The sequence below is a fragment of the Trichomycterus rosablanca genome, chromosome 14 (assembly GCF_030014385.1).
Source record: "Trichomycterus rosablanca isolate fTriRos1 chromosome 14, fTriRos1.hap1, whole genome shotgun sequence".
Classification (NCBI taxonomy): domain Eukaryota; kingdom Metazoa; phylum Chordata; class Actinopteri; order Siluriformes; family Trichomycteridae; genus Trichomycterus; species Trichomycterus rosablanca.
This window is the reverse complement of record NC_086001.1, coordinates 37032150-37059239: the sequence shown is the minus strand read 5'-3', so window position 1 is coordinate 37059239 and position 27090 is coordinate 37032150. Positions and strand designations below refer to the sequence as shown.

General features: G+C 43.8%; 5 protein-coding genes across 8 annotated transcripts; 1 reads left to right on the top strand and 4 right to left on the bottom strand.

Annotated features, from left to right (window-relative positions):
- Window positions 1-2572: 2572 nt before the first annotated feature.
- memo1 (mediator of cell motility 1) lies at window positions 2573-9987 on the bottom strand. The gene is made up of 9 exons (XM_063008865.1): window positions 9635-9987; window positions 7729-7810; window positions 7469-7537; window positions 7271-7383; window positions 6851-6962; window positions 6379-6521; window positions 5921-5997; window positions 5637-5741; window positions 2573-4010 (listed from the first exon to the last, which is right to left on the bottom strand). The coding sequence occupies exons 1-9, from the start codon at window positions 9693-9695 to the stop codon at window positions 3879-3881; spliced, it is 894 nt and encodes a 297-aa protein (XP_062864935.1). The 5' UTR covers window positions 9696-9987; the 3' UTR covers window positions 2573-3878.
- Window positions 9988-10438: 451 nt separating this feature from the next.
- mkks (MKKS centrosomal shuttling protein) lies at window positions 10439-12902 on the bottom strand. The gene is made up of 5 exons (XM_063008497.1): window positions 12617-12902; window positions 11626-12318; window positions 11269-11450; window positions 11026-11136; window positions 10439-10942 (listed from the first exon to the last, which is right to left on the bottom strand). Exons 1-5 carry the CDS (start codon window positions 12900-12902, stop codon window positions 10511-10513), a joined length of 1704 nt encoding a protein of 567 aa, XP_062864567.1. The 3' UTR covers window positions 10439-10510.
- A 1590-nt stretch (window positions 12903-14492) lies between these two features.
- On the top strand, window positions 14493-16346 carry gpr75 (G protein-coupled receptor 75). Its single transcript, XM_063008498.1, has one exon. The coding sequence runs from the start codon at window positions 14493-14495 to the stop codon at window positions 16143-16145; it is 1653 nt and encodes a 550-aa protein (XP_062864568.1). The 3' UTR covers window positions 16146-16346.
- Window positions 16347-16913: 567 nt separating this feature from the next.
- erlec1 (endoplasmic reticulum lectin 1) lies at window positions 16914-22642 on the bottom strand. 4 transcript variants are annotated; one of them, XM_063008501.1, is made up of 14 exons: window positions 22375-22642; window positions 21647-21751; window positions 21414-21494; window positions 21146-21223; window positions 20292-20355; window positions 20142-20200; window positions 19830-20053; window positions 19562-19700; window positions 19111-19272; window positions 18962-19033; window positions 18009-18133; window positions 17851-17928; window positions 17691-17766; window positions 16914-17367 (listed from the first exon to the last, which is right to left on the bottom strand). In XM_063008501.1, exons 1-14 carry the CDS (start codon window positions 22510-22512, stop codon window positions 17296-17298), a joined length of 1473 nt encoding a protein of 490 aa, XP_062864571.1. In that variant the 5' UTR covers window positions 22513-22642; the 3' UTR covers window positions 16914-17295. The 4 variants fall into 4 exon arrangements, with proteins under 4 accessions (XP_062864571.1, XP_062864572.1, XP_062864569.1 ...); XM_063008502.1 differs by having other exon boundaries at window positions 18974-19033; XM_063008499.1 differs by lacking the exon at window positions 22375-22642 and having other exon boundaries at window positions 21647-22283.
- Window positions 22643-23363: 721 nt separating this feature from the next.
- chrna9a (cholinergic receptor, nicotinic, alpha 9a) lies at window positions 23364-26956 on the bottom strand. Its single transcript, XM_063008477.1, has 6 exons — window positions 26911-26956; window positions 26268-26413; window positions 25363-25517; window positions 24962-25145; window positions 24498-24852; window positions 23364-24291 (listed from the first exon to the last, which is right to left on the bottom strand). The coding sequence occupies exons 1-6, from the start codon at window positions 26954-26956 to the stop codon at window positions 23498-23500; spliced, it is 1680 nt and encodes a 559-aa protein (XP_062864547.1). The 3' UTR covers window positions 23364-23497.
- Between the last annotated feature and the right edge of the window lie 134 nt (window positions 26957-27090).

Here is a 27090-nt window from a genome sequence, read left to right as displayed (position 1 = left end):
CTTACAGAGTTAATGCGTGAGTTTAAATTAATAAAAAAACTTAACCATTATTCAACATTTAGCAGAAGGATAGGGCAAAATTGTTTAATATGTCAGTTGTAATATTTGTCTAAATTTTACACGTTTTTTCTTTCATTTACTCAATCTAGGTGTAATCCAAGTGGAATCAGATGCACATGGCAGCAGATAAAAATGAAACACAAAAACTGTCTATGTTCAAGGCATGTTCATTACATGTAAATCATTAGTTTGTAGTGCATAAACTGTGGAATATTAAGAACTGCATTGGTACAGTCTTTTTATTTTATTTACTTTTTATTGCCATCTCTCCAGTGATTGGTGGTGTGGTTTTGAGCCTTCTGCAATTGTTAGTGACCTAAATGTCCCTATAGATCCTAATAAATATAAATAATGTTCTTTAATGCAAAAAAAAAAACACTGTTGAAGGACGATAAAGAAACCATCTCCGCTGCCTCAGAGTGGGATGATACTGGGAGGCCTACAGAGGTACAGGATATGTTGAACATAGAGCATGGCATTTCATTTGATCTACCATGATAATGTGTGTGTGTGACTGTCCTCTAACAGAATGTGATGAGCAGTTCCGAATCAAATGAGGGACCATCCACCTCCAAAGCCCAGCTTAGAACAGTAAAAATGTCTTACCAAATATCTGAAATATTTAGAACACATTAAGCTATGTTTGATCATAACATGCTATTTTTGTCTCTTTCTTTCAAGTTGGGTGTAAATAAGATGGACTATATAAGGTCCATCTGGAGAAACAAACTGCAAAGTGTGATCCTCAGGTGGAGCATATAAAACAGACAAGGCTAGAAATTCAGTTGCTTGAATTTAAGATGGGTGTCAGTGCTAAGGGTGTATAAATATAAATGTTCTCACTAAAGAATAAGGACAAGGAAATTAACTTGTTGCATTGTTTTATTTTCAGTGATCATGCACAGAGCCTGACCATTTGGCTTCAATATTTGTAATGTGGGTAGCATCACATAAGATCTTACTGAAAGCATCTCCATAAGATGGAAAACAATAGGTTGCAGAACATGTATTAAATGTTACACTGTTTTATTGGACATTTGTTCATTTTTAAAGATAATGGTCGCTGCATGTATGTGGAGGGATATTCTGTCTGCTGTTCAAATAATAAAAGACAACATTGTAATAAAATAAAATCCACATATGTCAGCTACCCACCCACACACGGCTGTAACATATCTTGCATATGATAATATGTGTAAAAAATTATACTTGAATAGACCCATAACAGGGCAGTTGCAACATTCATTGATATGTAGTAAAATCATTCTTTAACATAATTTTGCAAAGACTTTTTTTGTACAGATAGGGTTTTCAATCATTATAGCTAGCAGTAAAATTATATACAGTATATAAGTAATTATATATATAATGTAAGTGACAACCATGTTTGGGGTTAATTACTACAATCAATTTAAACCACAAATGATTTTAGCTTACTAAACTGTGTGTGTTAAAGGTATTCTACGTATATTAATCCATAACATTCCATCCATAATGTTATAATTAATGCTGTAACAAGCCTTTTTATTAATATTGTGATTATTGTGATTAATAATGTTGCAGCTGCCCCTTGTGGCAACCGTCTCCACTCTCCCCGAATTGACTGACTGATAAAAACGGAAAGGTTTGCGAATAAATCCATCCGGAAATGACTAATCTGAGTTTAATGACTCGTTACTGATTAAGATCTCTTCGAATAATTAGCGTGTCGGGATCCACTGGATCCTGGAGTAAAGAACACGCCAGGTTTACATGAGAGAAGTGTGAGTAACCGCGGGTTAGGTTTAAGTTAACCTGCCAGCGAGCAGGTTAGCTTCAGAGCGTAAGTTGCTATAGTAACTGACACGGGCTCTCTTTAATCTCGGTTTCCGGAACGGAAAACCCCGAGTTTTCCTTAATTCTGAGTTAACTTACCGGGTTTAATCACTTAACCCGCTTTCTGGAATACCCCCCAGTGCTGACTCCTGACCACCCCAAAATACTGTACATTAATGATGAACATCAGGACAGAAGGTGGTCTGCTGAATCCCCTTTTTAATATCACATCCCCACTACGAAAACACAAACCAACAGTGTGATACTCTGGGCTACGTTCTGTTGCTAAATCTTGGCTCCTGCTATTTTATGCAGATGTCACATTTTTACAATTGAATTGCCTAGTGGCCTCTTCCAGCTACAAACATCATTTGAGGGAAGTGACAGGTAGTTCAATGTGTTTACTCTGCAAATACCCCAGATCTCAAGCTAATCAAGCATCAGTGGGATGTGCTGAACTAACAATACCAAATCTATGGAGGCCCCTACCTGCAACTTACACAACTCTTCTGGTGCCAAATGCAACAGGGCATCTTTGGAAATTTTAAGAGTCCATGTCTCAAAAGGTCAAAGCTGTTCTAGTGACACACAAAAAAAGCCAACATCCAGCATTACACAAATACTTTTAATATCAAGGCTGATCGGTGTGTGTGTGTGTGTGTGTGTGTGTGTGTAAAGAAGCTATGGCAAGAACAAAAATTGGCACTCTTTTTATTTCCATTTTTTGCAGCATCACAAACCCATAACACGTTTATTAATGCTTTATTATCATAACTTCAATAATCCACAAGCTTATGACTGTGTAATATAAGAATGAAAAAGTAATGTTTTTAATAACAGAAAAAGCACAAAGTAATTTTTTGGGGATTATGGATTGTGTCGAGCATGGTGTGACATTCTTGACCCTAGTAGTTAGAACCAGTACGACCCAGCAGAAGCATGTCAAAACAAACTACAGTGTGGTACAATCTTCATGCCTCACTGCTCATCACATGGAGCTCCAGACCCAGGACCAGACATAATATGAATACTGATGACTGAAAACCTTTAGAATCTCCAGCTTCATTTTAGTTTCAAGATTTTTAGCCCTTGAAGGGAATCTACTGGTTGTTATATTGAATGTGTTTCCAGATGTTCTGCTGCATTGTGCTCGCAGAATAATTGTTGTTGATACTAGGCTAAACCCCACTGACGTTTTATTACCTGCCTTTCAAAACCACTTGAGTGGAACTATGCACTGTTATGTCAGTAAACAAACTGAAGGAAAAAAAACGTCTTTCATTTAAAGTTTCTATGTAATAGAAATGTAATGTAATATTTAATATCTACTGAACACTTCTCATTGACTAATCAGGTGTGTCCAAAATGATAGGAAAACAATTCCAAGATGCTAGCACAGTTGTATAATTAAATGATGAATATAGAAAGAAGTTGATTTTATGTAAGGTATAAGACTATTAAGCTAATAAACTGTGGGCCTTAAGTAATTCAGGATAAAATGTTAAAACTAAATGTGTACTTGATATTGCATAGCCCTTTACTGACAACTAAACCTTCCGATGTATAAACTGATGCTCCATATTTTTACATTCCCAGCATCCTCAGAGCTGATAAAAAGCTTCTTTTCCACAATCGAGTGTTTCACAACTCTTGGAGTTTTTATTTTTCCTCGAACTAAATCAACAGCCTCCGATTCTTATTTATATTTCATTCATATTTCATCACAATAAATCCAAAGAAAAAGAGAAAATCAAAACACTCCACATCAGCATAGACTAGAATTACACTTGAAGTTAGAGAATTAAATTGAGTATAAAGCTAAGATGGGGGGACGGGGGTGACGGTAAAGGTGAGGGTTAGTACGACTCTTCAGAGCTCATCTCGGCGTACAGAAGGTCCTTCCTCAGGAAAAGGCAGAGTGGGATAAAGAGCGTCAGGAAGTGGAGAGGTCAAACGCACGGACGTTTCTGGCGTCTTCAGAGGAGCCGCGGACCGATCGTCCCTCAGTGAACCACCAGAGCTCCGGCGGCGTAGCTCACTGAACTGTCCGACCAGTTTCTGCACTGGCTGGATTGAGCGTAGTTCAGGAAAGAGAAGTTCATGTCTAAACCATTTTTCTTCAGCTCTGCCACAGCCTAGCAACAGAAACACAATTCAAGAGTTATTAAACTTGTAGGTACCTGTTTATACAAAAAATAATGAAGGTGCAATTTTATAGGTGGAACCATTTCACACACACTACTAGGGATGTCCCGATCCCGATCTTTAATTTTGATCCCGATCAAAATATTGTCTAGATAAGAACTGGATAATACTGTTCACACAGTGCACACATCAACTACATTACAGTTATTCACATTAATCCAGTGTACATGTTTAACAACTAAATAGCTCTGCAGTGCTGTAGGGAAAACATTGCCTGCATCCAAACTACTGTTTAATGTTCTTTTATAAAATAAAAGTAAACAAACAGTGCAGCGTTGCAGTAAAAATGAAGTGAGATCATTACAGTTTCACTTTGAACTTTATATTCAAAGAACATAATTCTGTTTAATACAGTGATGCACTAAACATGAACAGAAATCTCCACTCACAAGTCGTGTAGCAGCTTAACTTGAATATAAAAAAACAAATAAGTTACTTAACAGCATTACAGTAAAACCTGAATACCAAAATAAAATGGAAAGTCTCTCTTCTGTTATGAAGGAAAGCCAGTTCTTAAAGTGCTTGTATTGTGACGATGGTTTGATGGACGTTTCTACGCAACGTGAGTGTGTTTTGACCCTTTGGGGCTTCCATAGCGCATGGGATAGCGTGCTCGGCTCTGGCTGTCCGCGATTCGGTACAGTAACAGAAGAAGTTAATAAAGTGTTCTGCTCCCGACGATTAGTGAATATACCGTGTATTTTATTTCTTTATTAAGCGACTGCATCACTACCACGCTGGGTTACATAACTAAGCCAATCAGAGCGCTCGATACTGAGATGTCGTTCAGTCTTGTAACACGTAAACTGGTAAAAGCTGTGTGTTCTGGTCCTGAAGTTTTCATACTGGGATTAAAAGTGATTGTTTAGTAAACCGGAGTGATCCTGGACTCACACACCGTATAAACAGTACAATTCGACAGTAATGAACGCGGCTCTGCTCCCACCGCCTCGTGAAACGCTCGCACTGCAGACGTTACACTTCACTGCTGGACTCGTTTCACTTTCCAATCTAAAGTATTTCCACACAGCGGACACGCTGACGTAAAACAAAAGATCGGGTCATGATCGGCATTAGTAAAGCCGATTTCCGATCAGTTAAAGATGCCTTGATCGGCCCCGATTCCGATCTTTGAGATCAGATCGGGACATCCCTACACACAATTCCTATGTAAACAGTTCTAGATCATTCAGCATCACACACTCTCAAGTTCTTGGGTGGCACCTGTGGTCTAACGCGCCATCCCTCCACTGCAACGATCTCTAATTCAAATCCCAGCCGGAGATTAAAGAATGTGTGTGGACTCTGAAACCTAAAGAGATTCTGGTCTAATATCACTTGGTATGTGTCCCCCAGTCTCATCAAATGTTAAAAGAAAATACTTCTGCCTCGAATTTTTCTCTGCACTAAATACAGAGCAGCACTAGATAAACATTCATTACAAGTTTCAGTATAGCTTCTACAATAATCAGTGTACACAACCAATGTACCAGGTTTACCTGACAAAATAATAAGATTGTGCATGAAATAAACATAAATGTTTTATTTATACTTACATTTAGAAGAACTCCGATAGGGTGGCGACCACAAATAGTATTGTGATATTTCTTCAAATAATTACTAAAGGATATAGGATCCAGCTGTTCTATAATCCCCATACCCTTGGATATAGAAAAAAAACAAAAGCAATCAAATATTGTTTATACATTATTGACTTATGATTGCACCATGACCAACCATTTTAGATTTTCTTAACGCCAAACATGCAGGGTTCCACGATACACCCCTTACAATAAAACCACAAACAATAATAACACACAAAAGTGGAAAACAGGTTTACCATCTTATCCAGATGTTCAATAGATCTATAGATCTCGCCTTGATTCTCATCGTAATACGTGTAGCGAAAGCGCTGACCTGAAAATACAGGAATATTTGTCTAGGGTTAGAAATGACCAAACAAACCTACATGAGATCAGTGCAAATATTAGTATTTTCATCTCCATAGAATCTGTAGTACGTTCATACACACAAAACCAAATCAATACAATCACCACTCAAATTCTCCAGTTCAATAAATGATTTTATAAACATTACCATGACCCTAAACCCAGACTGAGTATGGCAGTTCACAGACTCTCAGCATCCAGGCTGTTAGGGGGATCTGGCATGAAAAATAGGTTAAACTGCACAAATCCAAGGCAAGTCAAGAGCTCTGAATACTACCCTCAACGTGTGTGTGTGTGTGTGTGTGTGTGTGTGTGTGTGTGTGTGTGAGAGAGAGAGAGAAACACCCACCCCAGTGGCAGAAATCTGATGAAATAATGAAGAGGTTGGAGGGATCAGCCAGGTATTTACTGAGCAGCTTCCCGTACTCCTGTTCTTTAGATTCACTCAGCGCTCCCACCAGTACAGGAACGATGCTGAACTCATCTTTACAACTGGAAAAATCAGCAACATTAACTGGGACCATTAACTCCACACATCAGCAAGATCTATGCAAGTTCTATCAGTATGGTAGAGACTGGACCAATATTACATTTGTGGAATTTAGCAGCTGATTATAACGTAGGTAAGAGTTAAGGGCCGTGCTCAGGGGACCAAACATCATCAGTCTGGTACCTAACCCATCTGTTGGAATATCAGTAAGATATATCAGACACCACCTTTAGCACGAGACGATTCCAGTTAAATATGTCATTTTATGAAGATAATCGAATGTGATCACGCCTTCCCTGTGGACTGGGTATAATTGGGGTGCTGGACGTACCTCTCCATGGCTTTTGCAGTGTAAGGCAGGTGCATCTCAATACTGTGCTCATCCTCATCCGTTTGTAAACTCATCCTCTCAAACATCCCTGTTTTCCAAAGGTCAGCGTACACTGAGACAGATGATTAAACATTAATTACACCATTATTATCATTTTACATTGAACCAGTTTGATCAAATTCATGTGTTTCAGCCACGACAGTCACTAACAGGTTTAATAAATTAATCATATCAAGGAAATAATGTGCTTCTGACTTTGTAGCAACAGTTTCCTGTTCCAGCATGAAGGTTAGCATCCAGGTGTCCAAATACAGGTGGCCATATATTGAGCCATTATATTATTTTAAAATCATAAACCATGAAACAGAAATTATTCTGATCTTATCACACACACACACACATTTTGTGTCACAACTTTACCCTTCTGATCGATCCTTAAATCGTACAGTGGTGTTCTGTAGATCTCAGCAGGGGAGAGCGCACACCGGGACAGGGGTACATGATGAGAAGGTCCTAAAATAAACACCCTTCGACTAGCAAAAGAAAAAAAGATGTCAAATCCTTCAAAACATCCAGTTCAGAGCATCATACACTGCGTATACGATCATCAAGACTCACGTCACCGAGGGGTCCACCTGCTTATAGGCGTGTGCAGAACAGGCACCACAGTAGGTGTAACCAGCGTGTCTAAAACACAAGATGTTATTGGAGACGCTTCATTCATCAGTCAAATAAAGAGAGAAAAAACACTAAAAGGATTTGTAACTCAAACAGTAATATATCTGTCCAACCATTTCAACTTCCATTTTAAGCTTAAGATGTTGATCGTCATTACGACACCACACAAAAATAAAATCATAGGAATAAAAGTCACATACGGTGCTATAATGGCTCTAGCTGGTCCTAAATTAAACTGTGCTTGAGATAACCAGCCCTCCAACTGAGCATTCAGCTGGGACCCTACAACAAAGAGAAAGAACAAATGTATTCATTCAGACTACATAAAACTGCATCGTCTCACTTCATTTTCCTCAAGCTTTGAGAAAATAAAGACGAGGGGAGAAAAAACACCCCATAAACATATGTTACTACCACCACCATGCTTTACAGTACATATGGAGGATTTAGAAAATGTGAAAAATCATCAAGGCTCTAAGCGTGTATGAAGAAATGTCAATAATCTATAAAAATAAGAACCACAAATCAATATGAATGAAACAAAAGTCATGACAACAGAAGGACCTCGAACGTTTGACTGAGATCATGTTGATGAGGGACTCTTGCCTACTTACATCAATTATTAAATTAGATTAAATTATTAAGCAAACGGTGACGATACCAGATATGAAGATATCAGAATTAAGTGTAGTATCGTACCGACCCTAATGCATCATAACACTAAACTTACAAAGCTCCACAACTCTGGAATAATCTTCCTGCCTCTGTTCGGGATTCGGACACAGTCTCAATGTTTAAGTCTAGACTGAAAACATATTTATTTTCTCAGGCTTTTGATTAATATAGACAAAGGCGCAGAGGTTGGGGGTTCTTGGTCATAGAAACTTGTGGTGATCAGGGATGTTGGGTTGCTGTCGTTCTGCCTCTCTTGTCCGATCACTCAGGTTTGGTGACGGTGGGGAGATGGGCGCTGATGTCCTGTGAAAGCCTTCATGACCTTGTTACCTGCTCGCTCTCCCTTTTAGTTCTGCTGTAATAATTAGGGCTGCCGGAGTCTAAAACTCTCTGTAAAACTGTTTTACTCAACTCGCATTGTACATTATTAACTACATTCTCTGTTGTTTTACTCCAAAGGCGTTCTGATGGAAACCTGTTCACTACAGACATTATTGAAGACTACAGCGAAGAACAACTCTATTATTATTTATCTATTTATTTATTACCAGTTATGACTTTTAGATCATTTAATTCTGTGTTTGTATGATTTGTGTAAATCGTGTATTTATTTAAAGTATCCTCCAGACCACCCAAGAAGGACCTGCTGAGTCTGGTTCCTCTCAAGGTTTCTTCCTGTAATTTTCAGGGAGTTTTTCCTTGCCACAGTCGCCCTCGGCTTGCTCAACAGGGGTTTTTGTATCTGTCGGTCCTGGATTTTGTAAAGTTGCTTTGAGACAATGTCTATTGTAAAAAGCGCTATATAAATAAAGTCGAATAAAGTTAACAGTATTAGGGATGAATAGATCATCTGAGAGTCTCTCAACATGATTGTTTGTGTACCAACTAAATCACTCCCATAAATGTAATCTTACTCTTATTACAATGACATTTCAGCTAAATAAATTAATGTTTATAGATGAAAATCCTCTTTTTTCCTCAGGTTTCTTTATTAAATGGACATTTTATGTTCGAATCTCTCACCCACCATTACAATGAAAAGGTTGTTTTTCAGTCTGACATGACGGTATAAATGGTTTAAGAATCGTGTCAGATATTATAACACCGAATACACATCGATTTAATCGTGTGTGCTGTAAAATCGGAGTCTAAATTTGGAAAAGTTGAATATAATATAACATGAAATCCGAGACTGTAGCCGAACGGTAAACACATCAGTCCCTGCTCAAACTGGGGCCTTAAAACGGAACCTAAAGAGAACAGAAATACCTACAAACTTCATAATAACATCAATAACTCATTAAATACTTATTAAATCCATGTTTATGAAGATGTTAATGAAGTGTCATGGTACGTTTTTAAACTGAACACACAGAAACCCTCCGACAGCTAGCACAACAAGCTAACCGTGTCCGCCTGAGCCGGCTCTACCTGAGGCGGTGTACCAGCTGCCGGCGTGGCTCGCTTCTCTGCACACCGTTCGGTTCGACATCTTGGTGCTCAAGCCGCCTATTTTGGTCCAAAACAGTTTTGGCAAGAGGAGCAGAAACCAAATAAATCCCGGGCAGCGACGGAACAAAAGCGTTGAGCTAGTGCAGGTAGCAACAAAGAGCCGCCTGGGTAATAACAGCGCTCACAGATGATAATTATTAATAATTATAATGAAGTATTATTATTAAAATGCTTCACTAATACAGGCGGAATCAAACTGGAGGGATGGAGGAGAGAATGAATCCACTTCCACACAACTTCTCCAGTCCGCTTATTGTCTCTCTGCTCCGGTTTCTTCTTTCTTCCAGTCGCTCTCAACAGCGCCGCCTGCTGTCCAGCACCGGCTACAGCCTGCTTTTGCTGGAGTTTGGCATGTTCTCTTTAGGAACTCACAAGCACGCTTTGATCATGTCAGTATGGACCTTGACCTTATTCCTATTAAACATCTTTCAGGTTATTCAACTGAAACGCGCACAAATTCCCACAGACACACTGCAGAAGCTGCTGGAAAGCCTTCTCGAGATCGGACGCTTCACATACATGCTCACGGTTGTGTCAGGTGTCCAGATACTTATGCTGTGGAAAAGCTCCTGATTTATTTTATTGGTGTGTTTGTGTTGCACTTCAGATTTTTAATATCGGACAAAAACATTTATTTTTATCATAAAATATATGATCGTGTGTGAAAAAGTTATTGCCCCCTTTGGCTACTAAATCAACAGATGTTTTAGATTTTTATTCATATGAAAATGTTTTATTAGAACGGATTATTAAATGAAATATATAAGAAATGGGGCTGATATACATGCAGTAAAATTAGTTCACATCAGTGATGATATATTTCACACCGAGCACGAGACTCGCCGTTTCTACTGCAACACTCAGAGCGTTTAGCTTAGCAGTGAACGAGTCCAACAGTCTGGGTCGAGAGTTTGTGGTCGTGATGGACGCTGGTGAGAAAAAGCCATTAAATGTCTTTAACGGAGTATTTAAAGCGATCTTGTCCTGATCTAGCCGTTCCTTCAGGAGTCCGCAGCAGCAGGAGTTCGGAACGCTGGTGTGGGACTGCGTGTCCACTTCTGTGACCCAGCAGTGAGCGTGGGTCAGGTCCACGAGGACGTGACGTCCACTGCGATGTAAGGAAAGAGCCACGGACTGCAGGGAGCTGCAAAACGCCTCGACGCCAAGAAGGAACTCGGACCGTGAGCACTTCAGAGCCGAGGAAGCTTCTGCAGCCTTCAACTCACTCTGAGAATATAAATGAACACAGCAGTTATTTAAAAAGTACCACCCACACCGACACCCCTGACAGACACAGGTACGTAACGTACCGTGTGTTTAATGTGAGCCAACAGCAGCGTCTCCGTACAGCCTCCACCTAACAGTGCGTACGGCTCCTGAAGAGCGAGTCTCAGGACGTGTTCTGCTCTCTGACACGTAACCTGTGAACAGGGAACATCAAGACAAACCCATCTCTACCACATTCAGGTCCAGTCTGATCATACTGGACAGGAATTAGGAGAAAGATGCACGCTGTTCCTAATAAAGTGCTCGGTGAGTGTACTGAGGGTCACCTTGAGCTCGTCTAGCATGGTTTCGTTCCTGTGACAGAGAACCATGGTGCTAAATAAGGGCTCCCCGTGAGGAAGCAGCTGTAGCAGCGTTTTAGACCCCCAGCGGTGGACGTGGAGTCCTGATACACGCCCGTACGCTTCAGCTGGAACTGAGGAGCAGAGAGACGGTAAAATCACGGCACCTGAAACACACATAACGTCAATAGTGATTATTTTATACATAAAATCACCAAACCTGATGTCACCTGAGCAGATAAAAAAATCCTAAATAAATAAAACAATGGAAACAATAGTTTCATCAGATTTCTGAAAATTAAACCCCAGTCAGACTTAAAACAAAAACAAACTGATTTAAACCTGTTATTTGAGCGAGCGGCTCCATGAGGGCGAGTCCGAGCCTCTCGATGACCACCAGTCCGTTTTCCTTCAGGTAGGTCTGAAGCGCCGGGTGAATCACCTTCTGACACACAAACACTCCCACCTCATCCCTGACCACCTGATCTCCCAGCTTCAACAGAAGATCCAGGACCAGATATTCTGGATCATCTTCCACTCGAACATTCAGAGCTTCAGAACGTTCAGAAAGATCACCTGAAAGTGACGCGCTGAATAACACGACTTTATACGGACCGGGTCTGAGATCCTCCAGAGCTGCAGACTCCGGAACGGGAACGTCCACTAATATTCCTGGAAACACAGCAGAGCGCTTCACTTCCTGTCCTGCCATCGTCACTGCGAGTGTCTTTCCCACCCGTGTCTCCTTGGATGAAGCACATGGGATGGACTGAAGGAAGGCCTGCACGGTCAGGTGGGTGACGTGTTGAGCTTCATCAGCTCTGAGCATTGATGCTGGTTTACTGGTGATCACGCTGTGAACTAACATCAGCAGTGACTGAACGCTGTTAAAGCTGATCTCAGTTCTGCATCCACAATCATCTGAACGGAGGAACCTGGTGCACTCTTCAGATAAGTGACTGTACACTCGACTCGCCACGGCGGGTTTCAGTCCGAGACTCATCGCATTTTCAACAAGACTTATACAAACGAGTCCTGCAGATGAATAAACATCAGAATTAGTTTTAATACTGACATCACACGAACAGTCCTGTTCACTAAATAAATTAACAAATTAATTAACTGTTTATTACTTTCCAGAGGAATGACATTAACTTCATTAATTGTGGCAAAAGTGGTGAGTCCTGACCCATCAACACCTGCTTTTACTGGATCCTCCTGTTTCTAATTCACCTGCTTATTGTGGATTTTTTTTTAAACTGTGTCACTTATGACGTTTATCCACATTAGTACATAAACAGTGTATAAAATGATTTATTACATACAAACTAACCTGTAAATAAACCGCAGTCACTGAATCTCGCTGTTTGCTTCATCACGGCTGCAGACACCAGTCTGAGGAGCGGATCTGAGAAAGTGACTGATGTGAGAAGCACTGATGAGGTGGTGGTGGTGGTGCCGACCCCACCGACACTGTTATGAATCAGTTTGAACCTGCCACACGGACCGTAACAGGAGGAGAACATGCTGCACAACAGCGCCACCTTCCGGCAAACGTCAGGGTTCACAAGAGGCTCTGAGGTGCACAAGGACGCTTTTTTAACGCAAACGCGAGACATTTCAGGAAACGATGATTTTTTTTTACAATCATCAGCAACGAACTCTTACAGTCAAAACCATCAGTGTAAAAAAAACACACTTATACCAGTTTAAAAACACAGAATATACCGAAACAATGACGTAGAAATACGCATGCGCATTCACGCTTGCTGTATAATCCCATCCAATCCACATATCGCAGCCATTTCAGGAAGTTTTCCTGTCTTCCTCAATAAACATTCAGTAAACACATCACTGGAAATGATTAGAACACATATCTGTAAATAACTAATAAAAGCTTAAAAAGTAGAAACCCAAACCAAACAAGATGTCCTGGAACAGCACAGAGCGCGCGCACTGTGCACGTAAACAAACGGTCAACAATATAATGGAAATAAAATCCTTAAAGAATTAAAGCTGTTTAACAAAGTAAATAAAACAACACAAGATAAAACATCTGCTTTCAATATCCCGAAACTTTCTGGCTGTGTTAGGACGCACACGGAGCACAGAGGAAGCCGTTTATGCTTGAGATGGAGGGCTGTGTTCCAATCCGCACACAAAACACTATCAAGTGCACTCATACTAGTAGCACTCTTTAAAACACATGACGGCATTTGGAACACAACAGCTCTAAAACAAAAAAATTGTGCTGATTTATCGGGTTTATTTTGTGTTATTTTTATTATGTTTTTTTTATTTTAATTCTGTTTGTTTGCTAAGCTCATGGTATAATTCCAGCGCCCACGCATTTGGCCTTGATTAAATAATCGTGAAAAACGACGATATTACGACATAATTTTATGTATTACTAATCTCCATGCAATTTCGCTACTCTTGTTTTGTATTTTTATTTTGTGTTAAAATATAACACATGAACTAAGCGCGTTCATTTCCGTGATTCTGCCTGAGCCAGGAGGACGCGGGGACGCGCTTGTTGTCTGTGCACGCGCGCGGACCCGCAGCTGCATACAGTCTGTATCAAAACCAACATCTGGATTGATTGATTTATTTGTTTATTCATCCGTCCTTACACGCAGAAATACAGGATCACATCTGCAGCCGCTGGAATAGATGGCTTTGGCATGCATGGGGCAGGAGACCGCGGTAAGAGATTTAAAGCCTGTTAGGATGATGGATTTTATATAACGATGCTGGAGGATGTTGATGAACCGATTCTGTTGCAGTGATGAATTATTAACGTGTTTGATGGGTTTTATTCTGCATCACTGTGAACATTGTGTTGGTACATAACCCAGGCCTCTCGGTGCACCATCCACCCATCTGAAAGAGCCGTCAAATAATATAAAGGTTTAGTTTAATAATTGATGTTTAGTTGTTATTATTAATGCACCAAACCAAACGCGTATTTTATACCAGAGCACCAGGTTTATCAGTCATGAGGTCAGTATATGGTCAGCACACTTCAGCACTAAACTGAACCATCTATAATCATTATATAAACATTATAACTTTAAGAATCTCTATATTTTAGTATGTTGCATAAACATTTTAGTGATATATATTTTTTGTATTCCAGGAAAACGACCAATGCGACACAATGGGCGACATAAAATAAAGCTTTTGTAACACCACCCCAAACCTAGACCATGAACAGCACCGACTGGCCTTCGGACCTGACGGACGTCACCAGGCGACAGGCCTTCAACAGCACCTTTGGGCCGACGGCCGTCCCGGACGGCTGGGCCTTGATTCACGTGGCCACGCTGACCTCCTGCTCCCTGCTCCTCGTCCTCATCTTCGGCCTCGGCTCTTACGGGAACCTGGTCGTGTTCCTGTCGTTCTTCGATCCGGCCCTGCGCAAGTTCCGCACCAACTTCGACTTCATGATCCTCAACCTTTCCTTCTGTGACCTGTTCATCTGCTGCATCACCGCACCCATGTTCGCCCTCATCCTGTTCCTGGACGTCGGAGACAGCGAGGCCGGCGTTTCCAAGGGCTTCTGCTTCGCTTTTCATCTCACCAGCTCAGGCTTCATCATCATGTCTCTGGAGACGGTAGCAGTCATCGCTCTACACCGGTTGCGCATGGTCCTGGGCCAGCAACCCAACCACACGTCCTCTTTCCCCTGCACCCTGGCCCTCACTGCCCTACTTTGGACTTCAAGCTTCACCCTGGCAGTCCTGGTCACCTTGCGAGCCTATCCCAGAGGTACCGGCCCCTGCCTGCCACACTTTGGTCTGGACGGGAACCGGGCCAAGGTGGTCCTGTACGTGTACCTCGCGGATTTTGCTTTCTGTGTGGGTGTGGTGTCTATGTCTTACCTGATGATCGCACAGACGCTGCGAAAGAACGCCATGGTGCGGAAGTGTTCCGTCATCATGGTGAACACCACGCGCCCTGCAGCGGCTCCGCCCACTTTTATTGCCGCCGGGTTTGAGGGTATACAGTGTGCCGTCCAGATGCCCTCACTGTACCGGAATCAGACCTACAACAAGCTTCAACATGTGCAGACACACCCGTTCATTAAACGGAGCGGTCAGCCCCTGGTCCCGGGGGCCGCCACGGGCGTGGCCTGCTGCCGGATGGTCTCCACCGCCAATTTCTTCACAACCAAGGACTCCAAGGCTGTAGTGACCTGTGTTGTTATAGTCCTATCTGTGCTTCTGTGCTGCTTGCCCATGGGCGTGGCCCTGACGCAGGACGTTCTGTCACCCAAGAACAGTTTCGTCCACTACCAGTTCGAGTTATGTGGATTCGCTCTGATCTTCCTTAAGTCGGGAATAAACCCGTTCGTGTACTCCCGGAACAGTGCCGGACTGCGCCGCCGCGTGCTCTGCTGCCTCCAGTGGCTGGCACTCGGCTTCCTCTGCTGCAAGCACAAGACCCGCCTGCACGCCATGGGCAAGGGAAGCCTGGAGGTCAACCGCAACAAGTCCTCTCACCACGAGACCAACTCGGCCTACGTGCTGTCGCCCAAACCGCAGAGGAAGCTGGTGGACCGGGCGTGTGGGCCCAGCCTTTCTCAAGACAGCGGGCCGAGTCCACGCGCCACGGCCAGGCGCAAATCCCGCCCCCCCAGCACATCCACACCCATCAACACCCGCATAGAGCCCTACTACAGCATCTACAACAGCAGCCCTTCAGCCGAGGCCAGTTCTCCCAACAGCATCAAACCAGTACACTCTCAGAACGCTAGCTACGCCAAGTGCTACGTAGCCATGCACTATCACATCCACCAGGAGGCGCTGCAGGACTTCGACAGCACCTCTGCACATCAGATCCCCGTACCGTCAGTATGAGAGCTGGACCGTCGGTGCTGTGGATCAGTGGACGCGGTTTGGAGAGACGTAAATCGTTCCTTCAGACGATGGAAGTCAGAGTTCAAGCGTGTGATGAATGATTCTATTTTTATATCCACAAAACATTTACAAGTGTGAAAACCATTTTATTCTTTAAATAAACGTGTTTGTGCAACTTTATAAACTTCGTTTCTACAAAAGTTGGGACTTTATATAAAATACAAGAAAAAGAAGAATCTGTGAAGAATTCGCTTCAGCGGTTTAACTTGTTTGTGTGTTTTTTTTTTGCTAAATTAAACGTCGTTCTGGTGAATTTTGATAAGCAGATGAATGATAATATAGAAACTGCATCACCACTTAATCATGATCAGGGTCACGGTGGGTCTGATCTATTTGGAAAGCAGGAAACACACACACACACACAGGGAGAACATGCAAACTCCACACAGAAAGGACCCAGACCTTTAAGAGAGTTTAAGAGAATAAAATCACAAATTCTTCTTTTTATTACGTTTCACATAGTGTCCCAACTCTTACATGATTTGTCTGAATGTTTGTGGCCACTTACAATAAAATTAAATACATTTGCATCTGTAATCGTCTCGGTGTGCAACAAAGAAACTGGAACTATTTTTACTGATGAAATGATTCAATTCTTTTAAAAGTTAATTATTTGAGTACAAAACTTCAGTAACATTTCAACTAAACAGACGACCAGTGCATGACCAGTCCAGTCGTTCATATGTGCCGAAACCAAAGTAAACAAAAAATATTTATAAGGGCTTTAATAATAATTTGACTCTATTTTACACCTAAAGCAGCAGAGCTGCAGACTGGAACCCCGAACTGGTAAGAAATCCGGACTGGGTTCCTCAGTCCTGATGAAATTCCGCCCTCTGCTGGCTGATCGATGGTACTGCACACAGGCGGGGGAGAGTGCAGATCTGTGCCGGTAAACAACAACCGGACTACAAATAATGAAATAAATAATTAAAAAGGTTCTCAGGGGTGTGAGGAGGAGCTGTGAGCAGTTCTCTGGTGTTACAGGAGGAACGGGGGGGGGGGGGGGGGGGGGTCATGTTCTCGTCCCCGGTGCAGGTCAGGCTCTCCCTGCTCTGGTGATGAACCGTGATAGTTTGGTTTTGATGTTTTAGCTGGGGAGCGAGAGCAGACCGTTCTCATCCGCCGTGTCCAAAATCCTACAGATCACCGGAGACTCCACCTGAAACCAAACCAGACGGTGAGTCGCTCTGTACACTTAGTCCCACCCCTGTAGCCCAAAGATGAATCAAAAAGAAAGACCTGTAGCAGGTGCAGCAGTACATCTGTTTACATCTGAGCAACAGACGGGCTACAGTCAGTAATTGTATCCCCACAAACAAATGCGCAACATGCTAGCCCAGAGGTCTTTAGTTCGAATCTCAGCTCCACACAGAGACGTTTGGCTGTGCATCTGTAGGGGGAGGGACACCTAGGGGGGGTGTACCTAATAAAGTGCTCAGAGATTCTCTATCTAATAATGAACCAATCAGATCTGTCTCGTACCCCGAGGATGTACTGGCAGGTCTGCGGCTCCAGCAGATAAACCACGACGGCGTGAGGAGACTCGGATTCTTTACACCTGAAAGCACAAAGATAAAATCCTGGTACTTAACGGGACTCGGTAATGACTAAATCACGTACATGGAGCGTTCGAGCGACTCACTTGAGCTTCACGACGACCTGCCTCGGCTTCCCCGTCATGTCACACACGTCGCCGTGGCCGTAGAAGTGCGATACCACCCTGAGAGAAGGTTCGGAAATGATGAGAAGGAACATGAACACAAACATTCATCACAGAGGCGTGATCCAACCGGGTCGTACTTCACTTTGTGACCGCCGTCCTCCTTCAGCTGGTACGCGCGAGCCACGTTCTTTTTCGACCAGTCCAGATGCTCGAGGAGATTCCAGCTGCCCACCACCACGATGCTCTTCCCCTGTTCTTTATCCTGAGACGACGAGGGAACCGATTACTTTCAGAATACAGTTCGTTTGAAAATCATAAAAACAATAAAAATAAAACATTTTCTCTGAGCGACACGCACAAACTGAAGGTCAGTTTCAGGTTTCAAAACATAAACACACCAAGTACCACAGTTAGTTTCAGTCACATTACTAATGTGGACAACAGGTCTAAATTAAGCAGAACGAGGTATAAAGCCTAAATGTAAACACTTTTCTGTCATCTAGAGGTAGCAAAAGTAAATAAGATGAAACAGATAAAAACAAAAATCAAAGTTTAGGTCTTTTTTTCCCTCATTCTTCGGGTAATCTATTTTATTTTGTCTAGTGCCCACCAGAGGGAGACAGAGTACCACAGTTTACCAACTACTGATCTACAGCGAATATTTGTCTACACGTGGTCACTAAAGTGAAATAGCTTAGCTTTATTTTTAGCTGGGGTCACAGTGCAGGGTGCGACACCCCTTAATCAAGGGCCCAACAGTGGTAACCCAAAGCTCTACCCACCAAGTCATTCAAGTTTAAGTCCTGATTGCAACCGATCTGAAAAAGCACTGAATATTTTTTACCAGGCAGTAGAACATTAGAAGATATAAATAAATATAATTTAAACGGTCTTGATTCCCTACAGACGCCTGAACAAACGAAACTGGAGAGTTTTTGTGTGTATTTGGGAGAAAACAGGTGGGGAGAATAATTTCCGTGGTGCTTTGGCGCCCTCTGCTGTCTGGTTGAGGTAGCGCACCAACAGATAAATAAAAAAAGGGGGCCATTGGGGGGGGGGGGGGGGGGGGGGTGTTAATGTTTACACCTACATTTTCTCTCACCTCGTGATACTGATGGACGTGTTTTCCGTAGCAGAATTCGTACTTCCACCAGCCCACACCCTAAACAGAAGAGCAGAGCTGATTAACCCTCTTAACCGTCCCTCCATGAGCACTAGCGCTCTCGTTACAGGACTCACCCCGTGCAGGCAGTACGAGCCGCTCAGGAACTCCTTGATCAGCTGCTCGTCGGTCAGACGTGAGATGTGGGTGGTGCCCACCGTCACCTGGGCTTGACCACCTACAGCCATGGGTTTGTGAGTAGAACTGAAGGCCTCCTCACGCAGGGGCGACGTCTCCTCCTGAACGTCAGGAACAATAAATAATGATAAATTATCTTTAATAAATAAAATCTGTTGTGTCTTTACTGAGGTTATTTCTGTTTTCCCAAAATAATAAAAGAATCTGCACAAACAGTTAATAACAGCCTCCTAATACCAGTTACCAGAAGGTTGTGTTACGCAGGTGCTATCGACCTGGCCAGGCGTCCAACAGTGCACAGCGGGTCGTGTCTGAGGCTTCGTCGAGCTCTGGTTGAGCCGTGTGCGCACGCGTACGGATGTGATGTTTGGTGATGGGCGTGGCTCTTACCTCGCCCTCAGTGGGAGGACTGAAGTGTGGGCGGAGCAGCTCCTCCTGCTGCTGGCTGAGCTGGGACAGACTGCGGGGTCGGAGGGGTGACCCCGCCAGGGCCTGGCAATAGATGGCGTTGACGGGTGAGGTCTTGAACCTGCGGTCAGACGTGCGTGATTAATGAATCGCTCTGTATGCCGCTGGTGTTTCTGTGTGTGGTTGTGTGTGTGAGTGTGTGTGTGTGTGTGTGTGAGTGTGTGTGTGTGTGTGTGTGCGCGCTCTGTACCTGTATTTGGGGTGAGAGCAGAGCAGCGGGGTCAGCACCACCACCTCGTACTCACACGTGGTCACCTCGGCCACCGACAGGATCTCGTGTTTGGCCTCGGGGTGGCACACGTACAGAACGGTGGCGGAGCGCGGCGTGTCCTGCTTCAGCGTGCAGGGGGTTCCGTTCCCCATGGGCACCGGGTAATAGGGGGTCAGCTGGCCCTCGATGTTTTTAGTGGGCACCTGGAACGTTCCACAGCGGTGAAGAGGTCACTTATTAAACATTACTAACCCACAAAATATGTGCAAAAAATAAAAACACCCGACGTACCTCAGAACCTGCGTCCAGTTTCACGCTGGCGGCGTCGCCCGATTTACCAGCTTCTGATTCTGAGACGAACAAAAACATTTATTATTAAACAATTAAATATTTCACTCTAAATACAAACACATGAGGAGATTCAGAAAGTATTTACACCACCTGTGGTAGCATCGGCGGCTTTACCCGTCATGGTGCCCAGGTAATACTCCTGAACATTCAGCTTCTGCAAAGACACAAACACCGACACCAAACACCGACATCAAACACCGACACCAAACACCGACACCAAACCCCGACATCAAACACCAAACACTGACATCAAACACCGACATTAAACCGACATCAAACACCAAACACTGACATCAAACACCAAACACCGACATCAAACACTGACATCAAACACCAAACACCGACATCAAACACCAAACACCGACATCAAACACCAAACACCGACATCAAACACCAAACACCGACATCAAACACCAAACACCGACACCAAACACCGACATCAAACACCGACACCAAAACACCGACATCAAACACCGACACCAAACACTGACATCAAACACCGACATCAAACACCAAACACCGACATCAAACACCAAACACCGACATCAAACACCGACATCAAACACCAAACACCGACATCAAACACCGACATCAAACACCGACATCAAACACCAAACACCGACATCAAACACCGACATCAAACACCAAACACCGACATCAAACACCAAACACCGACACCAAACACCGACATCAAACACCGACATCAAACACCGACATCAAACACCAAACACTGACATCAAACACCAAACACCGACATCAAACACCGACATCAAACACCGACATCAAACACCGACATCAAACACCAAACACTGACATCAAACACCGACATCAAACACTGACATCAAACACCGACATCAAACACTGCATCACTTCCATCAACACAACTGAAGTTCATACAGATGTTTGCAGATGTGATCATGTGATCATTAGGATGTGGAACACACCTGCCCGGTCTCCTTGTCCTCGTGGTACTGCCGCACATGTTTACCATGACACACCTCGTAGGACCAGTACGACTCGATCTGTAACACAGCACAGAAATAAACCGTTAACGAGCCCGTGATCGCCGTGATCACTCTGCCCTCCGCTGGCACGTCGAGGTACTGTACCAGGTGAAAAGAAGCGGTCGGGGGTCGGGGTCTGCAGCACTACAGGAGACACGACGGGGGAATTGGATATGATAAAACGGCGCTCGTGTGGAGCGGGACCTACCCTGTAGGAGCAGCTTCTTTGTTTAAATAATGCTGCAAGAAGAGCATCGGGGCCGTGACCCATGTACTCCTTCTCATCATCCTGGAATAAAGATAAATCATACAGAAGCATTAACACAGATAAACACTGTAAAGCCAAAAGTATTCGGACACCTGGACGTGAGCTTGTACTCCGAGAAGTATATCTGTGGGAATTTGTGTTCATTTGTATTGTTTATACTTTTACATGCTCACCTGGTCCTTGCTGGACAGAGACGGTAACCGGCACTTGTATTTCTCTTTCTCTGCCGTGGTCATGATGAGGAAATCATCTTCTTTATACAGAGCTCCAGAGCTCGGCTGTGGGGAAGAGAGCACGGCGTTATAAACACTTAACGTTACACTGACGAACCAGGTCTCATTCTGGACACCCGACAACAGTCTGGCTTCAGAGACACAGAGTGCGAGTGCTAGACCGGTCAGATCTGTCTCATCATTGTTATTGTGCATTAATCCCACTTTTCTGCCAACACAAGATCTAAGAGAAACGAACCGCTGGGTTAAACGCTTTTATTCAAAGTAACCTAGTGGGGCTTGAACCTGAGACCTTCCGATAAATATTCCAGTACCCAAACCACTGATCCTCCAGGAACACACATCCTGTCAGCACTGGGTTTAAATGGACAGTTAGAGACCAGAGCTGGTTCACACCAACACTGCTGCACCTGCTACACCAACACCAATACAACACAGACTAGTAAATCACTCTGATGTGTCACCACACAAACCACATCAGATCAGAGGAGGTCCCAAAGTGTCCCTGTCTACAAATGCACAGACACACAGCAACAGATGGGCTACAGTCAGTGATTGTATACCCACAAAGCTCATCTAGCTAGTCAAGACTTTTCTTTAAGAACCAAACCATGCTCAGGACTCAGATTAAGCTGACATGTGCTGTTTTATGGTGTAGATGTGATTACCAGAGTGAAATGCTCCCCCGGCCAGGTGATTTTAAACGGGATCTCATCGGTCAGGGGATTCGAACCTCCGCGCTGTGCAGACACCGTCACCCACAACAGTGCACCAAAACACACCAAACACCCGCGGGCTGAGCGCATGGTGCCGTGTACACACTCCGGAGAGGATTACAGCTGCATACAAGCATTAAAACACAACCAACACAAAGAGAGAAGAATAATAATAATAATAATACAGCGTGTGTTAGCAAACCAGCGCTAACGGCTCCATTTCCGGTGTATCGAAGTGAGTCGACGCTGTCAAATGTTGACGCAAATGGCTCGCGACGCTACACGCTCTCAACGCTGATTGGCTGAGACCTGACGACAACAACAAAACTGAACACTGCGGGTTTTAATGCTACGTGTTATTTAGCCACTGTCACTGAGGTACAAAATATGAATCACAACATAACGATATACCGTCCTAAACAGTTATAAAAGCACTGTGCGGTATTTTAACCCTCCTACAGTAAATCGTTTTTGTTCTTGTCTGGGTTGGGGGTTGAAATTTAAAAAAATAATTTGACTCGAAGAGTCGATTCCCTGTTTACAATAAAGGGTTGACTCCGAATCGATTCCATGAACTCAAAAGGTTTCAGAATTAATAGCGATGAGGATTAAACATTCAATATTAAACATTAAACTCTATTAAAACATGAGTTTGCATGCATAATATTGCAATTTTTAACATTTAGGTCTAACTATGATTATTATTTGTGTGCTGTCTAGTCGGTGACATCTTTCAGCTTGAAAGTCAAACAATAAAATCCTGTAGAAATTAATTCTTCATTTAATTTCATTTTCATCAACCGCTTTAGTTTTTATTTGTCTTCAGGTCATTGCAGGGCCTCACATTTTCACTTACAGGCGTAAACACACAGACATGAACAGGGAAACCAGTGATTTATTGTAATTTTATTGTATATTAATAATGGAATACACATCTCCCAGATTAAGCACAATACAAATCGACCACATGTAGTTAAAGGAACTGAATTAGTGTTGGCGTGATTCCTGAACAAGCTCAGGAACAAAATGAATCGACCGTTTATTTTTAAACTGATGGTATCTGAGTCACATGATCTCAGGAGGCTTTGGCCATGATGAGTATGCTCATGAGGAAGACCATGATGAAGAAGATCCACATGAAAAACCTGTCCATCACCTTGGCAATTTTTTTCCACTCGGCTCCTTTGGCCTGGTTCGATCTTTGTTCCCGGAAGCAGTTGGCGATGTACTCGATGTTCTGGACCACTTTTTGGTGCTGGGTACAGACACACGTGCACTCGGCTGGATCAGGTCTCTTACCGTGGTCGTGTGTGGTGTACGGGTCGCTGTAGCCGGTGTCGTGGTGATAGCCGGTGGCGTAGCTGCTGCTGTGTTCGTAACTGTACTCGTGAAGCTTCGCCGGGATGGAGAGGTCGCTCTGTTCCAGTTTCTCCTCTCTTATATGTAAAGCCTCGCCGTCTCGCCCGATGTGCGGTGCAGGTTTAGGTCTGTGAGGTGCTGTATGGTGCCTGTGTGAGCCGTTGTACTGGTACCCGTTAGCCTGAGGGTTTCTGCACTGGCGGTACCTTTTGTTCTCATGGTGACGTCCATCATCATTCTTGATGTAAAAACTGCTGGAAAAGTAGGCGTTATTTTCCAGCCCTAGCCGGGGGTCCTCCCCGAAAGCTGAGCTACGTTCACTCCCGGACGTGGTGCAGTTCTCCCCCACCTCGTACACAAAGAAAATCTTGGCCATGTAGTCGATGATCAGGACTTTGGCCCAGTGTGGCACCGGTTTGGCGTCTGCGCCGCAAAAGTGAATGTTCATGATGAAGATGGTCAAGGAGGTGGAGGCCGTAATCATCGTCATGGTTGCAATGTAGTACTTCCCTGCAACGTAAGGACAGGAAGCAGATTAAAGATGCAGACGCTCTGACTGTGCTGGAGTACAGATGATGGACTGATGACCGGTCAGTTTGCTTCAGAGTGTCTGGTAGAGAGAAACAACTTTGATGGCTCTTCACCAGAACCCTCTGAAGCAGAACGTCTGGTCATCAGTCCATGATCTGAACACGTGGTTCCCATGCCAAACTCACCGATGAGCGGCACGCTCTCTGATGGAGGCATGCTCTCGGCCACCATCATCTGGAAGACGGTGAGGGCCAGCAGCACGGTCACTCCCAGCGAGACCTTTTCTCCAGAGTCAGCAGGAAGGTAGAAACCCAGCGGGGCCAGGAAGGAGATGAGGAAGCAGGGCAGGAGCAGGTTGTAGATGTAGAAGGAGGAGCGACGTTTCAGCAGCACCGTGTAGGTTATGTCAGGATACGGGTCTGAACAACAACCGTACATAATCACGTTCCTGACGGCCGGCATGCCGTGGCACTCCCATTCCACGTTTTCTACAAAGTCTGAGAGGTCACCACCTTCCATCCCGCCCATGTTGATGTCCACCTGAGGAGAAGGGGGGGGGGGGGATTCAGACTTTTGATAAGAGAACATTTTGGATGTCCTGAGGTCACCAGTGTCTATAGTAGCAGAAGGTAAACTGGCTGTTTTTCACCTGGTTGCCGTTGTAGGTCCAGGAGCCGAAGGTCAGCTTGCACTGCTGGCTGTCGAAGGGGAAGTAGGAGACGTCCACCACGCAGGTACTCTTGGTGATAGCGGGAGCGTCCCACGTGATCTCGCCCGTGTAGCGTAACACCACGTTAGTGTCAGGAGGACCTGACGAATCTTCCTCATCAGCACTGACGATCAGAGACAGAGAAACACGAGGTCTCTGTTTATGTTAATGATGGTTCACTTATAATTAAAATGATGGTTATTAATCATTAGTGCAGCCCTGCTGAACTGTGGAGGAATTAGAAATCAACAAGTTTCATATTTATTCTACTCATGTGATGTTTGTCCATTAATAAACATTATTAATAATGAGACAGAATTACTGTACACTTGTTGAGTTACTTGTTGTAAAGAACGATGTCGGGTCTCCAGACGAGGTCGCTCGGGATGCGGATGACCTCCAGCCCGTCGTACTCGTCCTTATCCCAGCGCAGGTAGGGGTCATGCCAGACCTGTCGGACCCATAAGTACGTGGTCAGAACCTGGTTTTTCTCATCCTGTCAGCAAACAGAAGACAAACGTGAAGGAAGAGGATTAATGATCCAAACAAACGTACAGATCACACCGCTGATCAGTTTGATCCAAACAAAATACAAACCTTTAAGATTTATATGGAAGTATTCCCCATTAGACTGGAGACGTGAGTTTAGGAAACCAAATCCAGTCGGTGGAAAGTTCTTCGCCGGATCACTCAATGAATATTTGATTGACTTTTAAACAGGACGACGGATTACGAGGTTTTACAGCCTGCTGCTGTTCAGTTCAAATTATTCATCAATTACAGCAAACTAGCAACCAAAACCAGCTAGAATCCACAGGTAGCACTTATAGCGAGAACACAAGGGACGTTGTAGCCTAGTGGTTAAGGTACTGGACTAGTAATCAGAAGGTCACTGGTTCAAGCCCCATCACTGCCAGGTTGCTGCTGTTGGGCCATTAACCATCATTTCTTTCCTCTTCAGTCCACTGGAGAACCGCTCTCAGGTAAATGCTGGTGTAGAAGGTTCCGGTCTGTATTGTGGTTGCTAAGCTAAACGATGCCGTATGTGAGGTAACGAGATGCTATGAGTGTGGTTGTGGGACTTAATGATACTTAACTTTGTGTGGTTTAGCACTATAGCCACAAGATTACAGCCAGCTTGCAAACACGACCTGTTACACCGCCACAAGAAGGCCAGACGGATGTGGTGGGTGGTGTGTGGCGTTCACCATTCTCGATTCGACCCGGTGTGTGTGTGTGAACCCACCATGTCTTTGATCTGGGACAGCGTTATCTGCAGCGTGACGTTCAGCGCCTCGTCCGTGTCCTCGATGGGCCGCAGAGCTTTGGAGTAATTCTCCATCAGATCGTTCAGCAGCTTCTGAGCGTAGCGGCCCTGAGCAGACAGAACCACTGTAGAGAGGGAGAAGAGAGAAGAACGTGGAGAGACACTCGGACTCATACCTGCTTTTGGGTTTCGAACTGGACGATTAAATAAATGAGGGTCCCAATATAAAATGTTCTTTTATTTATTCATTTCATTTTCAGACCAACACTAACAGACCACAACTGTTCTCTCAGTGTCTTCACAAGACGATTAAAAACCTTCATCAGCTCTTAAACAAGAACTTAAGCTGAGCAATAACACACACTTACGGATCTTCTACCTTCTCCTGTGTAATAGTAGATTTGTATCCTTGGACTCTTGTTTACTGATGTTAAAGTAAATCAGTGTCTACTGTGGAAGCTCCACGGTTTCTCCGGATAAGAGCAACTGCTAAACGTCAAAACCCTGAACATGAATGTAGTATTGCTTCACTTTGTGTCGCTTCATTAATGCTGTGCATCGTTCACTGGCTCCTGTAGCTGCAGAACAAACAAAATTAATACAGGTACGATTCTCTACTCACCATGTAGCCACATGCTAATAATGACGCCGAGAACCCAGAGCTTCATCGTTCCTCCAGAGCTGATTGATCAGAAGCTCAGATTCTGGAGCTGCTGGTTGTGTTGGTGCATGTTGTAGTTATTTAAATCAAGATGTTGAAATTCGTTCCTCTGAGACCCTGAAGGTTCTGACGACACACATA